This window comes from Onychomys torridus, chromosome 6 (assembly GCF_903995425.1).
Source record: "Onychomys torridus chromosome 6, mOncTor1.1, whole genome shotgun sequence".
In the NCBI taxonomy this organism is placed as follows: Eukaryota; Metazoa; Chordata; class Mammalia; order Rodentia; family Cricetidae; genus Onychomys; species Onychomys torridus.
This window is the reverse complement of record NC_050448.1, coordinates 60,855,606-60,874,246: the sequence shown is the minus strand read 5'-3', so window position 1 is coordinate 60,874,246 and position 18,641 is coordinate 60,855,606. Positions and strand designations below refer to the sequence as shown.

Below are 18,641 nucleotides of genomic sequence, written 5' to 3'. Positions count from 1 at the left end.
GAATGTTTTTTTTTTTTGTCTTCATTATTTTATAGATAGCCAAGATCTCTCTCCAGTACGAATATCTGAGTAACCTGTTCCCTTAGCACATCTGGAAGTGGTACACATAGCCTGGAGATTTAATGTTTGCATTGAGTCAGTGTGCTCTCTGCACAGAAGCACAGGGGGTTGCTGCGGAGGATTTGCCAGTCTATTCACATGCCATCCCTCCGTGTAACATCTCAAGGGCAAGGGGTCCCAATATTGGGGGCATTCAGACAAATTTGTTGCTATTTCTAGAGAGAGGGCTCTGTCCCTCATCAGATCTCTCAGTATAAATGACACAGGCTGCATTTTCATGTAAACTGGGTTTGTCTTTCTGAGTATTTGATCGGTTTCTCTAGACATAATTCTTTGAAATAATGTAACAATGCAAGATACAGTAAATCCTGTTTTTCCATGAGAACATAACTAGTGAGTATAAATAAAATACTGATTTGGAAGGATCTGAAGAAAGTCTCCCATGTTCTGGGGCAGAACTGGATTTCAGCTGTCTATTCCCAGGGTCTGGTTACTCTGGCTCCTGCCCTCCTTAGACAATCTGTTGCTTTTTCTTCTGTGAAAAGTCTTGTTTCTAATTCTATAAAGCTTTTATTTTTTTCTGCCTGGAAAAAATACATGTGAACATAATATTTTTAGAATAATTATATACCTAGAGGTTTCTTACATCTAGAAGTCAGTCCACATGCAGCAATCTGAAAACAAACGCCACACTGTTAGTGTTTATAAGATTTGATAGTGCATCAATTTTAATGGGCTGTTCTTTGCTAAGAGTTCTTCACTGATTCTCAGCAACTTTTATCCTGTGCTGGGAACCGTGTTCAAAAAGGGACTGAAATTCCTTTGACTCGTGGTGTTAAATTCCTGGCCAGAGATAGGTTTGTGTTGTTAATTGGGTTTTGGACTCAGAGACACTTGGGTTAACTATGCAATCTTGGGCAAGTCACCTGACCTAACTCAAGCTATTTTTCTGTCTTCAGAATGGGCAGTATGGTCTGTACATGCTGGATTATTGAGGGTTTAAGATGCAGCAATATAAGAAAACCATACTCCCTGGTTGCCATCACTGCCAGAAGGGCTATGGGAACAAAGGTATCAGACCTGCCCAAATGGGACCTAAGGGTACACATGGTGTTAGAGGGATGCCTGTTGTAGATCTTTGCTACTGATACTTGTATATTATAGGAAATTACTCATTTTTGTATTTTACTGTTCACATGTAGATATGTTCCCCGTTATGTACACTAGCAGAGAGATTAGTGATATTGATGTTCATAGAAAAGTGCCCCCAAGGAAATAGTTCATTAGTGTATAATGAGCTTTAGTGTGGGAACTCCTACAATTTTTTTTCACAAACTCCCAGGAGAGTCCTGGGGAGAAAACATAGACCAGCCTGTGAAATAAGTGAACCAACTCAGAAGAAGGAGCCTTGAGGAGATACCACAGAAATCCAGCACAGTAATGAACTTTTTTTTAACTTTTCCATTTCCTACAGTGAGAAAGACCAAACATAGACTTAATCTATGTATTTAGTCAGACTAGTGTTGACTTGATCCATTACAGATCTTTTTTTTTTTCAAGAATTTAAACAGCAATAGAAATAGCTTCACAGTTTGATAGATTTAAACTTACCTCTCATCTTTATTACTCATATAGCTGAAAATTACTTTCAGCAAAGTGGCAGGATGTAGAATTAACACACAAAACTTGGTAGCCTTCCATGAACCAGTTACAGACATACTGTGAAAGAAACCAGGGACATAATACCATTGACAGTAGCCTAAAGAAAATGCCTTGGGGTAAATATAACTAATGAACTGAAAAATCTATACAATAAAAACTTTAAAACACTAAAGAAAGAAATTGAAGGAGACACTAAGAGAATATAAGACCTGCTATGTTCATAGGTTCAAACAATTTCTATTATGAAAATGGCCATCCTACCAAAAGTGGTCCACAGATTCAGTGTGATGCCAATGAAAGTTCATATGCCATTCTTCACAAAAATAGAAAAATCAGCCCTTAAAATTCATAGGAAAGCACAAAAGACCCCAGATAGCCAAAGCAATCCTAAGTAAAAAGAATACTTCTAGAAGAATCACCAAACCTGATTTCAAATTATATTAGAGAACCATGGTAATGTAATAGCAGCATCAAGACAGATATGCCAAGCAATGGAATAAACTAGAGGTTCCAGATATAATACACACTGAAGAAAAGACTAGTTCTTCAGCAAAAGATGCTAGGAAAACTAGGAATCTACACATAGAAGAATGTAACTACACTTTATCTTTCACTCTGCACAAAAATCAACTCCAAATGGACCAATGACCTTAATATGAGAAACTACGAAACTGATAGAGGAAAAGGTACCAGGAAATGGGTTCTTGGCAATGATATTTCTACCATGCACCGTTTAGGCCACTGAAACTGGTTTATAGGAGAAATGCTGAAGAATTTGGAACTGCAGGTGTGACAAGTCCTTGAATGCTACATTCAGAGATTATTGGCCATTCCTCTAGGAGTTTGGAAGACTGGAATGCAATAGAAATGCAGACAGTAAAGAGCAGCTGGTGAGGTTTCATGGGAAGAAGGATTCACCAGGAATGGGGTGAGGTGCCACTCATGTTACAATCCAGCAAAAATTGGTCTAGAGTCTGCCTCTGTTACGAAAGTTTGAGTAGCTGAATTCAGAAGTAATGGGTTAATTTATTTGGTGAAGGAGATATCAAGACAGTGTAACATATAGACTGGGAAATGTTTTTTGCTTGCTGGTGTTAGCCAAATTTATAGGGAGGAAGAGAAGGAAAAATTAGAGCAGATTTGAAAACTGTAATGTGGCAAGGGAAAGAATGTGAACGTGTTTCAAGCTGTGAACAAAGCAAGTGTTATAGGGGAAAAAATGGCGGCTGCTAACAAGATTAGTAAAGAGGAAACCATATACCTTGAATTGGTCAAATAAGAAATGTAACTGAAGGGCAAGATCCCATCGATTGAAGACATCCATTGATGTAGAAATGAAGGACTTGCACTGAGAGGTCACCTGGAGGTCTACTGAGAAACAGCAGCCTAAGGAGGTTCACGCCATGGAGGCTGCTGTAGTCATAGTCCAAGGAGGTTTGGATCCTTACTAAGCTGGCAGCAGGACTTGGTATTTTCTGTATGGTGCTTGTTTTGTAGGCATGCAGGATACAAGAGTAGTTGGTGATCAAAGCTTTCACCAAGCTTCCAGAAACAAACACGAAGGAACAAAACAATAAAAAAACCCAAACAAACAGAGGAGGGGAAGCAATGTGTAACTGGGTTGGATTCCCGGCAGGGAAGCCCCACAGGCCTTAGTGTGAAGTCCTGAGGGTAAGGTATGAGTTGCAGAAAAATTTGCAGGCATCAAGTGGAGCTGCCCTCAGAATTCATATGTACTGCAAGGGGCAGGGGCAGAGGGGCAGTGTTGGGAGGCCCTAATGGTCAGAGGTTTCTCTCTACCATGGCCTGGCAGCTCTCCCTGAGCTCAGCAACATGGAGGACTCCCTCCCGTGACAGAAGGTGCTCTATTCTCTACTTCACCTTATTTGGAGACAGTTTCTAGGCCTGATGCCTGACTTATTTCTAGTATAACCCTTGACACTTATACAGTACCTGGCAGAAGATTTCCACCTGCTCCCTATACTGTAATTAGGCATTGTTCTAGGAGCTTTACAATAGGAGTGTGTGCAGTTTAATGCAAATTAGGTGATTCCCCAGCTACCATTCCCAATCCTATATATCCCCTATACTCTGGAATAAAGCTGAGCTGTCTCACTGAAGCAGTCTCCCAGAAGGCTATTTCTGTTAAGTTCAAGGACCATCCAAGGCTCTTCTACCCCTTTGTCCTTGCAGACTAGTGGTCCCAAAGAAAAATGGGACCCCCCAGAGTGGGGCTGCCAAGCCCATTGGAGCTCAGAGGATGCTATAATGTGACTCAGCTACCATGAAGCTGTATGGGTTGGTGCTGGCCCTGCTGGGATTTGGTCCACTATTGTCTTACGATGTCCCCATGCTTCCTCTATGGGAATGGGAATGTGTAATGGCGTTACATTAGAAGTATGTAGCTTGTGTTTAGATTTTCCAGGAGCTCATAATTATGAGTTTGCCTTGAGTCTCTGGAGAGACCTCGGGCAATGTCTCTCCAGACCAAGTGAGATGTGGGATCTTTAGGGCGTGTGTAGGACCTAGTGGAAGGAAGCTAATTCTCATTGGCTGTACCCTTGGAAGGGTGTTGGTAGTTAGATCCCATTTTTCCTCTCTTGCTCTTTGCTTATTGGTCACCATGAAGAAAACCACTTCCTTCCTATGCGCTGCATGCCATGATTTACTGCTTTCCCACATGCTTCTAAACAAGAGTCAACTAGCCTCAAACTAAAACCTTTAAAATTGTGAGCCTGGATGGATGATGGTGGCAGCACATAATCCCAGCACTTAGGAGGCAGAGGCAGGTGAATCTCTATAAGTTCGAGGTCTACAAAGTGAGTTCCAGGACAGGCTCCAAGAGCTACACAAAGAAACCCTGTCTCAAAAACCAAACCAAACAAACCAAAACCAAAACCAAAACAACAACAACAAAAACTGTGAGCCCCAAAATTTCTTCATCCTTTAAAGTTGGTTATCTCAAGTTCTCAACACAGTGACAGAAAGCTAATATTCTGACTATATGACATTTCTTAACTATGAGGGTAATTTTGGATTCCATTCAAATAAATATTGCTTTACCCACTCAGAGTTCCAGAGCATTTCTGAAGCTACTTTTCATGTAACTGTCCACATAAACTAAGTGACGTATTCTCACCAGAGATCAGTGTAAGGGCTCTCTATATTTTTTTCAGGAATAAAACTAATTTTTAGCACTTCTCCAAATGTGAAAGCTTTTGTAACTGTGATACAAGCTTAGGAATCTTGTTTTACAACATAGGCAATTGCCTTTGTTTTGGGTTGCTCTCCAGAACTTTATAGAGTAGAATCCTGTTACTGAAGACACCATATACCTAAATCACAGGACACGGAGAATTCAAGCTAGTACTGACCATACCAGAAGGTGCGGTGCATTTTATTGGGTGAGAAAATTTATCAGCAGTCTTACATGGCTGGAAACCTTACCAACTCAGTAACAACCAGCCTGACCACATACGCTGATTGGTGAAAGAGTGCCCTAAATGTTTTTAAACTGCTGTCTGATGGTATTTAAGGCCTGTTCAACAAGATTGCCCATGCCTGGCACTGTTAGCTAGGCCAAGAACCTGTGGCTCAATAAGTTCTAGGTTCTAGGGGAGAATTAACTACTATCATTGAACTGACTGAACATGGTATTAAACTGCACTCTAAATACTTAACTTTATGCCCATAGACTAGCACAGCTCTCAACCTTTGTCAGAGAACCTTCTTTTTGCAGTAGATGGTGATTGATACAAAGATTCAAAACTGGTCAAAGTACTGTAGAGTGCCCATCTATCAACTGGACCATCTGTATTACACCCTTTCACCCCAAGTCTCAGGGATCATCATGGAAGAAGAACAGATATTATCACAGAGGTGATAAGAGGACTGTTGTGAAGGAGTTTTCCCCAGTCACTCCAGGATGTTGTACACATGAGCTCATAGTGGCTATGAGTGCAAACACAAGACCTGTACACAATCATGCCAGCTGAAATCCCAGCACAGATTGGGAATGGACCACAAAGTCCCACCCCTAGGTCCATTTACTTTGGATTCAGTCCCTGATAGACTGCCCGTGTTCTAGGAGATGGCCCCACACCCGTGCACATATGGTCAAACATTGAATGGACTCAGTGGGTTAAAAAGAAGAAAAAGGAGTACATGAAGTTGGAAGGGGAAAGTTGTGGAGAGGTGTTGGGAGGAGAAGGAGGGGAGAGAGTGGGGAGAAGATGTGATCAAAACATATGTGTGAAATTCTCAATCAGTACAAAGAACATTTTCTTTTCTTAGTCCTTGCATATGCCTAGTAGACAATGCACACATCTAGTGTCTAATTATTATGATATTTTTCCAAGTAAAGAAACACCAGAATTAAATCCAGTAGTTCAAACAGTGAACCAATTGTAATATGAGGTGTTGTGTAGTTTGAACAGGAAGCAAAGTGAGTTACTCTGATGATGAAGCATTGAATGTCGTACTGCTGGTATATAAAAGGCAAAAAAAGCAATGGGTGTAGTTCCTTCTACTTCATGAAAGTGCCACAGCCTCAGGAACTGTAGAATGGGTGTCTACCACTCCACAGAAAGTGTTGGCTATTTAACATGTGACCACTAATGTCAGACCCATTAACTGTAGAAGTATTGGCTACTTTTCCATTGATGTGATAAAACACCACAACTAAGGCAATTTATAGAAGTAAGGGTTTAGTTGGGCTTGTGGTTCCAGAGGTTAAGAGTCCATCATCGTCAAGATGGGGCAGAATGGCAGCAGGTAGGAATGGGTACTAGAGCAGCAAGCTGAGGGCTCATATCTTAATCCACAGGCATGAAGCAGAGAGGGCAAGCACGAAATGGTGCAAGTCTTCAAACTCTTAAAGCTGCTTCCAGTGACAGACTTCCTCCAAGAAGGCCCCATTTCCTAACCAGTGCCATCAACTGGGGACCAAGCATTTAAACCCTGAGCCCAGAGAGGGCATCCTTATTTAGACTACCACAGGAATGTAGCATATCTTGCGTCAATTCTTTCCAACAGGTCTTATGTATTCTGTTAACCTAGTTTCTTTTGTCACATTGACTTACTCTCTCAACAACTACTTCTGAAGGGTTCTACATGCTGGGCACTGCATGAAGTACTATGGAGGTAGCAGGGGATGAAACAGATGAAACTTGGCTTCATGGAATGGGAGACAAACACAAGGCTACGACTTTGATTTTAGATACTGTTGAGTTCTCTGAAGAAGGTACCATCAGGTACCAAAACAGCACTGTGCTGCCTATCGTGTGTGAACATGTGTGCTGGTGTGTGTGAACCTAGAAGTGATTCTTTATCCTTTAGTTCAGCCCTTGGGCAGGTTGAATTTGGCAATACCCAGGGTCCCCAAAAAAACCATGGCCCTGCTGATAGACCTTTGAGAGTAGTAGCTAACTGTGTACAGAGGGGCTTCACATTATCAGAAATGCATGTGCTGGCAAATAGAAAGAGCTCTTTAAGTTGCTGATGACTTAGCACTTCTACTGACATTTGGATGATCTTGGATTGACAGTCACCGTTGTATATGTGACATATGTTGCAAGCCTCTCAAACACTTTGAAGATCTAATCATTAATCAGCCAAACAGGGGCACATGCCCATGGCAGGAAGAGATCTAGTAAGTGTGTTCCAAGCATGGGTGAAATAGTAAGTGGTCCAGGAAAGAGGAAAACACACACTTTGTTTATTCCATTGTTTAGCTTTTAATTCTTTCCATAGAGATAAGTTATGTTAAGTGTGACATCAAACTTTGTTTCCTGACTTCTTTGGATCATCTCCAAATTCCTAACAGCATATCAATATTAAATGCAGGACCGAGGATTTAAAAATATTCCCACCATGCAATGCATTGTGGAAGTCTGTGATGCTATTCCAGCTTCAGGACATAGTTAATGCCTTGAACTATTCCAATTAGGCTGCCAGGCCACCAAGTAACGAAGTCAATCCAAGACCTTTGCTGACAGCATGTGTGTGCACTCTCAGCTGAGGCTTAGTTAAGGGCTTGTTCTCTATAGAGCCAGACAGAAGAAATACCCATCAACATCACTTGTAAATATAATAAACAGTGTCTCAAAGGGGCAATTCCTCTTGCAAATTCGATGTGCTTTCCTAAAAGAGTTTTGCACGGTAAGTTCCATGATGTGTGTAGTCCCAGCAGCTAGAGAGACTGAGGCAGAAGGAACATTTGAGCCTGAGAGATTGGAGCTAGTCTGGGCAACATATTGAGAGCCTGCCTCTTGAAAAATTAAAAAAGCAAAAACACAAATAAAGCATTTCAAAAAAATTGTAGCATTATGGATATTGCTATTTACACCACACTCATTTTCTGAAAACAAATTGCGATCACTCATGGTAAGTCCAAACAGTGATAAAGGCAAAGGACTGTGTCGAACAAAGGAAAAGAGGAGTCCCTCTATGGAAAACCAAGGGACACGGGAGGTGCCTTATGTGAGAACTTGAGCTCCGGACTCCCCAGCAGCGGACACAGTAAGAAGAGTGGCATCACTTTATTCCATAGGACACATCTTTTGTTTTTATTCTAATAAATAATAAATTAATAAATTGTGGTAAGAGAGCATAACTGATGCCCAGTATCACTGATTGCAATATTACCAAGGCCAGCTTTCTCACACAAGCTTTTCCTTGTATAAATCTCCTAACCGCTGAGCCATCTCTCCAGCCCCTCCTTGTATGGATCTCAATAAGAGTGCATGTTGCACCCAGTAGTTAGTTCTTTCTAGACAATATAAGGAAACAGATTGCTCTTTGTTATTTAAGTTATTATTTAACTTGGTAACTGGTTTTCTAACAGATGGACTTACCACAGTTGTGTAAGTTATTAACTGAAAGTTGTAGAACCCAATCATCTCACCTCAGAAGGGGACTTCAGGAACTTCAGATAAGGAAGGACAGAGGACACCATGCACACAACACATTTCTAGACTTGAGCTGGGCAGAGCAGGTGGTCTCACTCACAGCCTGGCCCTGATACACAAAGACCCACTGATACAGGCTCTTCTGATGTCCTAGTTGAAAGAGTCCCTGCCCGGAGGAGTCAGAGATGAGACATTGTCAACAGCCACCACAGAGCCACATGCTTTTGGTTTGGTGAGGAACAGAGGAGTGGAGAGAAAGGAAGCTGCTTCCTCAGCACTGGGAAGTCACCGATTGTCAGCAGGTACCAAAGGGTAGCCTCCCACGAGAAGATGTACAGCAGGCCAATGCCATCTTTTCAGTGCCCTTCTGCTTAAGAGGCAATATGCTCAAATCCCTTTAATCCTTAGAAGAAACATATTGTAGTCTTGGGACAGAGATATGGAGGATTAAGTCTTTCTAGTTAGTTCTGGTTGAGGGCTGTTACCCTCTTGTGATCCTAATGGGACTCGTGCTTATTCTGTTGGGCATCTTGATGTCTATAAGTCTTAATTGCCGGGGCTGGAGAGATAGCCCAGTGGTTAAGAATACTGGTTGCTCTTCCCGAGGATCCCAGTTCAAGTCCCAACACCTGCATGGCAATTACAATTATTTGTAACTCCACTTCCAAGGTATCAATGCCCCCGTCTGGCCTCTGAAGGCACCAGGCATATAATTGGTGCACAGACATACATGCATGCAAAATACTGAAACACATACATTTTTTTTTTGAAAGTCCTAATTGTTGCCATGAGCTTCTTGGGTCTGTGGATCTTTGTTTCATTTCAGTATCATTATTGCCAGAATTTAGTCTAAAAAGAGACTAGGCATAACAAGAAATTTTAAAAAGCTAAGCTGCAAGACAAGAAGAAATCTAGTCATATCTAGTAAAAATAAAAGTTTGTTTTGCCCCCAAACATCTCTCTCCACACTAGTTCACAGTTTGAGCTTTTAAAGTTTCAATTTTAATTTACCTTTGATTTACCCACAAACCCATATAACTCAACTACTTATCCACCCATTCACTCATCATTTCCATTATTCTTCCTCATATTGTGCCGTTTTTTGAACTGGCCCAACACATTTACACTAAGTCTCTTAACACGGAGAGTATGAGCCATAAAATGTGGAATAGTCTTGGATATTTAATTTCCTAGTCAGAATAGGAACACAGGCATGGGAAATCCCTAAAGTCGTGTTGAAATAGGTTGTTAGAGACAACACACATTTTCTGGATATGGGTTGCTGAGCATCCTCTTCAGATCAACCTTCTCTTTGCATTCAGGATCTGCTTCTTCCTGACAATACACCAGCCTCAGATGCGGAATTCATGAAAGCTAAACACCTTGTTAGGGAAGGTCAGTAGAGAGAAATACCCCAATAATGGAGGCCTGGAAATGATGTTTCTGCCCAGGAATAGGAGGCTGAGAGTGGCAGTCTGTTGGCCACCATGACTCCCTTTCAGTGTGCATATCCTCACTTTAGGGAGAGACAGGGACAGTTAAGATGGAATGAGGGTGGCACACCAGGGTGGGTGGGGCTGGGACTGCACCAGCTTCATGGCGCTGTTGAATTTACTTAACAATTTGGCCTTGTTTGTTCTCACCTTACTTGATTATAATAAGAATTAGATGAAGACCCTGAGGACTCTTTTGTACAGTATTTTCTTATGCAAAGGCATCATTGCATTTCCTTGACTCCAGTATTTGTGCATTTCCTGTGCACACGCTCTGGCATTCCTAATCCTAGATTGTGCACATTTCTTGTCATCTTATACTGGCAGGCACCAGGGTTCCCTGTGTTCTTAAGCTTATAGATCTTCCTCCTCCCTCACAGACCCCCTCCTGATTGAACCCAGGGCCTCATACATGCTAAACATTACCACTAAATTGCAAATATTTTCTAATAACTTCTTAAATGTTTTCCTCAACTTTTAAAAATTCTAGATAAAGAGCCAATTATTTTAATATAAACATCTCATCTTCAAGCATGTACAAATTCATTTATATACACCATCTCTAGAAAGTCTGCCCACTCTCCTCCATTGGGCATGAATCCTGTTTTCTGACAGGACCAGGGATGGATTCTAAGACACCAGAACCTGCTGTGAAAATTCATGGCCTCTTAGGTTACAGGTTACCGCATGACCACGTGCTACTCATCTTTTCCCTTACCACCTTAACGAGGAGTCTAGGAAATTTTTATCAAATGAATATTTGAATGGATCTTTCAAAACTAATTATTTTTGGAAATTAGTATTTCCATGCTCTCCAGTATTTCAGATGTGGGAATATGATTAACTGAAACTACTGATTGGTATACAGTCCTTGGTCTCCATGGGGTTTGAGGACCAAGAGCATATGGTTTTGCAGCCAGGTTGCTACCCATCCATGTTGACAGCAATGACATAGAACTTCCCTCCCTAAGAAACAGGGCTGTGGAAGGGGGACCCTGGCAAGGCCATTGATCTAATGCCTCCAGACTAGCAACTAAAAGTCTCCACTATTTTATGTTCTTGGAATCTGGGACATTTTTGCAATGTGCTTGGATTAACATAAAGTGGTATATTATAAGAAGGATCATGAGCTCAAACCCATACAGTCAGGCTTTATTTGAGGCTGGCATAGAGCCACACCTTCCAGACAGGTACAGAGTTCTGGGGTCATGGAGCCAGTGCCAAACGGCCCCATCTTCTATATTGCACTCTTTCATCTTCGAAGTTTCTATGCTGGAAGCTTGCAAACTTGCAAAGCTGCTACAGAGAGAAACTCAGATAGTCTCTCTTGGCTAATATGACTCATATTTGCTCACTCCTTGCTAATATGACTCATGCTAAAATGGGCCATTAATAATACTCCCCGCAAAGCATATTTAAAGGTGACTACATTTTAGATTACATATGCACACATGTACAGCAATCCCTAAGGGCTTTTAAAGATGGAGAGAGAAAATATTTTCACTTGAAAATGGCAGAGGCGGCTCTGTTCCAACATTTGAAAAGTAAATCATACTTAAAACTAGAGCCAGACTTGGAAAACTCCTATGAAGAATGATAGTTTCTTGGGGTGTGTGTGTATCACACTAAGGAAAAAAAAACCCACTGTAGAATTCCATATGGGATATCTTTGTGTTTCTTCCCCTAAGTTTTTAAAGCTTAAATGTTGAAGAAAGGCTCCTATTATATTGGAGATGCATTTGGACCACTTTCTGACTCTTACAGCTGAACCAGTGGTAAGTGCACAGATTACACAGGGCCATGCCCATCACTGGCCATGCACATCAAAGGCATTAGGTATGATTGGCTGAATGAAGTGGGTTGCGGTGGCAAAGGAGATCTGGTTCAAACATCTCAACACACCAGAGCTTTGGTCTGATCAGGTGTGTGAAGACCATGCTATGAAAGCAGTGCCGTAATGTAAAGATGAGCGATGCTTTGCTGTATGCTTAGGAACAAATAAAAATACGGACTGCTGGCCAACCAAACACAACTTTGGTATCTACAGTCTCAGTCTTGGCCATCATGGGTTGGTTCGTTCAAGGGTTCTAAGCCAGCGTTTTCTAACTGGGGCTATTCTCACAGAAACCTGGTTTATAGCTCCAGGCTTATTCACTGGTTTGAATGTGAAATCTCCCTCATGGATTCCTGTTTGGACACTTGTTCCCAAGGTGGTAGCACCAAATCAGAAGGCTGTAGAATCCTGAAGGGGTGGCTGAGGCCTATGTGGCAGAAGAACGTCACTGGGGGTGGGACCACTGAAGGTTGTATTCAGCCTTGGTTCCAGCCTTGCCCTCTGTAGTATGGTCAGCCATGATATGAACAGCACCCACCACATGCTCTGCCACCATGCCTGCCCCACCACAATAAGCTGAACCCCCCGAAACCATGAGCCAGAACCAGTCTTTCTTCCCTCAAGTTGTTGCCATAAAGCGGTTTGGTCATAGCTATGTGAAGGTGACCAATATAGACTTCTACCACTCCAGATCCTCCAGCCAGTAGAGAGCTGTTGGATCAGGACCTCGTAGGTAGTAGTGCTAGGTGGTCCAAAAACAAAATGCCAAAGGCCAGTCCCTCCTTTTGTGTCCTAAAGTGTTGGGCTGCCTTATGGTGTCACCTTTCTAGGTGACCCCATCCTACAAACTTTACAAGAGGTCTGGTTTTCTTCTCCCCTGCTGTTGCTACAAGTGGGTTCCAAAGGCTATTTCCAGTCAAAGTGGACTTTGTATGTGTTGTTCTACCAAGATTTAGACACTAGGCTCTTTATCAGTGGTTCTCAACTGGTCACAAGCGTTTTGGGTGTTGAACAACCCTTTCACAGGGGGCTTCTAAGACGGTCAGAAAACACAGATATTTACATTATGATATTCACAACAGTAGAAAAATTACAGTTATGAAGTGGCAACAAAATAATTTTATGGTTGGGGGTCACCACAACATGAGGAACTGTGTTAAAGGGCCGCAGCATTAGGGAGGTTGAGAAGCACTGCTCTCTATGAATATCTCGTATTCTCCTCAGTGCTGGACTTGATACACTCCATGGGGATTTGTGGTGCGGGGATGAATCCAAGGCCTCCTGCACACGAAACATGTACTCCGGCACTAAATGACACCCCTACACTACCCTTGGCTCTTTTTCTCACTCTCAGCCCCCCCTTTCTCTCTGCTCCCTTTTGTCCATTTGCTCACTCATGGCTTCAAGCAGCTTCTCCAGGCTGCAGCCTGCTCAAATGCATCAGCCTTCCTGCCCATGTAGGATGAAAAGCCTTCTTTGTAAAGGAAATGACAATAAAGGAGGAGGCATGTCTTAATCAGCCGCTCATTGTTCAGCAGGGATCATCAGAAAGTCTCAAGTACAAACAGAGCCGGGAGACAAAGGTCGTGGGTTGACTGCGGGAGTCAAGCAAGGCAGAGGAGATGGGAACAGAAGGGGAAGATGGGAAGCCAAAGGCTTCAGGAAAGCCCATCAAGGGTTCTGTGGGGAGGACACTTGTGGCTACCTCACAGCTAGTAGGTGCTTTCGGTGAGTCCTTCTTGTCAAGTGCCACAAAGATCTTCTGTCCACAGATTGCCCAGATACTGCCTGACAGACACCTGGTGGGCATCCTGCTGACACCGAGGAACTACCAGGGAAGGGAAACGGAATGGTGTTGAAGAGGAGAGTGCCCGCCATCGGGTGCACCCAGGACAGCCACTGCACTTACTAGACAGTCCTTGGGACCTGGGGTCTTCACTGCTTCTGAATTGAACTAGTATCTGAGATGCCCTTTCCTGTAGGGACAATGCTCAGGGCTGCTGAGCATCCTCAGTAGGGCCCATTAGTACCAACATACCCAGAGTGCATTGCGATTATAGCCGTCCATCAAACCTCTGCATTTATCCTCCCTCTGAGTGGCAGTTGCCGTCCACACGGCGACGATTCTGCCACAGAGGCCGCTGTTGAGCTTATACAGTCCCTGACCCCTCCCTCCCAGTTTTCTCCTGGAGATTCCCAGTCAGAGACCTGGATCTATTTCAGGCATGTATTTCCTTTTCCAGACTTCCACGTTATTATCTGCGCACTCAGCCCGATCAGCCCCTGAAAGCAACACATTGAGAATTTGAACTTGGGAAACCTTAATTTTCCAGAGCCGCCCATGAGCTTTTTTGATCAACGCACCAGAACCCCCACAAAGCAGAAAGGAGTTCCTTTTGAACGTAGCATGATAGTTTTAGTTTAAAAGAAAATATTCAGAGATAGGACAGAGAGTGCCACACACGGCTTTGTCTGTTGTTGTTGTTGTTAGGAGATCTATTTGAAGGATCCGGCTGACAAGTCTATGGAGCTAAGTCAGAAACCTGCAGGGCAGCCTGGCTAAGACTGGGGGCTAGTGTGGAGCACCCCTCTCCGGAGGCAGGCTTCCTTCTCTGGATGCTTGTAGGTCAACCCACACTGTGGAGGCGCTTTTCACTTAGTCCCCGTAAAAGGCTTTCATGTCAGCCTGCTTTTCCTTTTCTTCTCCCCGTCTGTGTTCTAAGCCTGTTCCTCCTGTCATTTTGGACTTGTCCGCTCTTTCTCTAGAGCCTTCCACCAACGTATTGTGGCTCATTCATCACCTGGATGACCTTCATACTCACTCAAAATGGCACAGATTTTTGTTTTCCTTCTCTCCTCCCTCCCCCATTCTTTCCCCCTTCTTCTCTGGACAGCTGCCAAGATTTACAGCTTGCCTGCCTTGGGGATTTTCTTTTAGACTCTAATAAAATTGTCTTCAAGCTTTAAAAAAAAGACCTTCATAACTACATTTAGACTAGTGTTTCAACTAGCAGCTGGGCTTCACAGCCCGCAGCAAATCCAGCTATTGCAACCTTCATGAATGTGTGTGTCTGTTGTCAGTGAGGCAGCATTCGGCAAGAATTTGCCTACTCTCATGCATTTGTTGATTTTATTCATGTTTTTTTTTTTTATCAGTTCAAACCCTGGGTTGTTTATTTTATACTCCAGGTAATGACTTAATGCTGCGTCTGCGACCCACTGTGTACATCGGAGGCTCTCTTCCCTTTGACCTCCCTGTCACTGTGGGTTTTGTTTGTTTTCAGTGTCTTCTTACCTTTGGGTGCTATAGGATGCTCCGGGCTCATACTGACTATTCCTTTCCCAGATCTACAATCAGCTACTTCTCTAAGGAGTCCCGAGTCCTTTTATTGTAGGATGATATGAGAAACCAGGATCTGGGCACTAGAGTGCCATTGCTTCCAGGATCTATTAGCTAAGAGAGCCAGCAGTACATACTAACTTGTGTGTGTATGTACATGCCTGTAAATATTTTTGTATGCATTTTTCTGCATCTTTACTAGACAACACGGGAATTTGTACCGATAGCTCCGATTCTAACCCTCTGCTAATATGGAGGATTCTGGCAATTTCTCCTGGCTTCTCTGTAATCTCTCATTCTGGCAAGGAGAAATTCAGATTCCACTATCAGCTGTCAATTTATTTAATGGATCCCTTCTAGAATGTGCACATAAAAAGATCAGATTCATTAGTCCATAGCCCTGGGGGTGACGACCACATATTAGAGAGAATATAGTGCTATATAATCTCTCTTTGCTTTTAGACCTATACTCTCCACTCAGTTTAAAGTCAGCATAAGACCCTCACCCCCCCAACACACACCCACACCCCCCACACACACACCATCTTCAGTATGATGATTTCACACATTTGCAAAACAGTTAGATTCCTTCTGTCAGACTATTTATTTTATCCTGGGATTCTCTGACTTCACAAATAGTTTTTAAAATTTTGCATGCATGAGGATACATCTCTTCTGCTATGTGGTTCTGTGGATTTTTGAAAATGCAGCATCATGTATCCATCAGTCTGGTATCAAACAATTCCACTACTATCCAAGTCTCCCCATGCTCCACCCTGCCAACCTTCTCAGGCCCTAACCCCCTGGCAAGCACTGATCTGCTTAGCATCTCTGTAGTGGTGCCTTTTCCAAAATGTCGAACGAGTGGAATCAGATCATGTGGAGCCTTTTTGGACTGGCTCCTCTCACTCAGAAATATGCAGTTAAGGCCCATCCATTTGTGGATGGCTTAAAAGCTTGCTCCTTTTTCTTAGGAGGTTTTAAAACAAAGCAGATGCTTTGGCACCACTCCCAGTGATTCTGACTTAATTGATCTGGTGTGGGGCTCAGATACTGGCATGGGAGTAGAGGTTTGCTCCTCCCTCACCTCCACCTCAGTTCCAAACACATGAACAAGGGTGAGCTTTTGTGTGTACACAAAAGCACCCATATGTATACACCAAATTAGTGGTGACTATAAAAGTGTTTTTTTTTTAAAAAAATAGATTTGAAGCTGAAATGAAGATGATAGAAGACAATAACGTATAGGACCATGGGGTGGGATCTGGTGAGACGCCTAGAGAGTTGGTGCTTCATGACTGGGTTGTCCCACCATTGAAGCTCTTCTTTCTGGTCCACGGGAAGACAGAACACATACAATCTTTCTCTTCCTCTCATGTTCATACACAGGCACAAGAGGCATCGATGATCATCTTAGAGATAGGATGTCTGGGTTTTGTTGGAGCTGGGAGTGAGAATGTTGTTTCCTGTGTATACCTTGACTATTATGAGAAATGTGGTTTCCTGCACTTGTTCCTAAGGCAACACACAGGAGAGAAACCACAGGTATGGTATTTCAACATTTCACCTCGGAAGCTGGGTTGCAGACTCTGGAAAGAGGATAACACTCGAGCCCGGGGCGGATGGAGACAAGAGGTGCAGAGGATGTCCTGCTCCACAAAGGAGAAGAAGGGCCCAGAACCTCACACTCTGTCACTTACACATAGTCTCCACTTCATATGGGCTGTGCACAAGACACAGGAAGAACAGGACAGAAACTCAGAGGAACATGGGACTCTCGGTTTCAGAATGTTCAGAGATACACATGTGCCAGACACAGGTGAATGTTCCCAATACCTGAATCTGGAACTCACCTAGCCAGGAGCTGTGCCCATTCTGAATTTTAGTTTTAGTTTTAAGAACATCAAAAAATTAACACAACTATTTGAGATTAAAAAAAATCCAGTCACAAATGCACAGTCCAAACACATTTATCACTTTTTTTTTTCATGTTTCCACTTCTTTACATGTTGCATAATGGTGATTAATCTTTATGGCAAGATTACTCTGAGTTACTGCTGATTCTGAAATGTTTTGTGTAGCATCAAATGTGATTATTTTCTTATATGGCTAAGAAGTCAGCTCAGACCTTCACACATGTTAGTTAAGTGCTCTACTACTGAGCTCTATCCTAGCCCCTTACATGTTATTTTTATCCTATTAGATGGTGCTTCTGTCAGAAATAAGTGGTTTTGTTATGGCTCATCTTTGATTAATTCCTTGAATGTTGGGAATTGGAATATGCTAGGCATGATAACTTGAATAAGTAACATATTTTATTTTAGAAAATAACATATTTCCCAATACTTCTATGCAAAGAGTGTATTTTCCCTACATTAAAAAATTTATTGTGTGTGTGGTGGTGGGCTGGATGGACACATGCCACGTGGCTCATGTATGAAGGTCAGAAGACAATTTGCAGAAGTCAGTTCTCTCCTTCAACCATGTGGATTCCAGATAGTGAACTCACGTCATTGGCCTTAGCAGCAAGTGCCTTCATCCACTGAGACGTCTTGCTGACCCCAGGAATGTATTTTTCTAATTAACTAACAATGAATAGTTTTTGATAGAATGAGACTCCAGGGAATAATGAGCTTGGAGAACCATGACAACACCAAAAAAAAAAAAAAAAAAAAAAAAAAAAGCAGATGTAGAAGAAGATGATGCTTCTTCCTCCATCTTAAATGGTTTCAAACAAAGAAAACATACCCCATAGTAGATGCCACATAGTCTGAACAGATCTCAGTGAGGTCTCACTCTATTATTCCATAGTAAAGGCTGTGGAACAAGGTTCCAATCCCCAAATCCAGGAAATCTCTAGATTTGATTCTGTGGGGAAAATGTGGAAGCAAGAAAGAACGTGGTATTTGGGTGGGGTAGAGGAGGGCTGGAGCTTGGGAAATACTATTGCCATATTATTTAACAGAGCTTTGTGGCTATACGTTTGTTCAATAACATTTTTTGCTTTATGTTTTTAAAACTAAAGACTGTAAAGTTCTCTTTCTCAAATTATATCACTCAGTGCCAGTAGACAAAGGAATCCTTGATGAGTCCCCCTTGTCCTTGGGTGATATGCCCCAAAGCCACCATGGATGCATGAACTCTTGGATAATACCAAGACCTCTGTATGATGTTTTTTTCCCCCATGCATTCATACACATGTATCTATTGTGAACTTTGATTTACAAATTAAGCACTATAAGAAGTTAAACAACATTAACAGTGGAACAACATGGTGTAGTAAACATGGTCTGTGCTTTGAGAATGAAGTTTATGAAAATTTGGGTTACTTGAAAACAAGTATT

At 42.4% G+C, this 18,641-nt stretch overlaps 1 protein-coding gene across 1 annotated transcript in view; it reads right to left on the bottom strand.

Annotated features, from left to right (window-relative positions):
- Positions 1 to 9,878: 9,878 nt before the first annotated feature.
- The window catches only part of Rnf175 (ring finger protein 175), a 40,844-nt gene continuing 32,081 nt past the window's right edge, over positions 9,879 to 18,641 (bottom strand). The window contains 5 exon segments of the mRNA XM_036191327.1: positions 9,879 to 9,955; positions 9,958 to 10,004; positions 13,653 to 13,698; positions 13,701 to 13,785; positions 18,042 to 18,165. Of these exon segments, the coding sequence (XP_036047220.1) occupies positions 9,879 to 9,955; positions 9,958 to 10,004; positions 13,653 to 13,698; positions 13,701 to 13,785; positions 18,042 to 18,165 (379 nt within the window).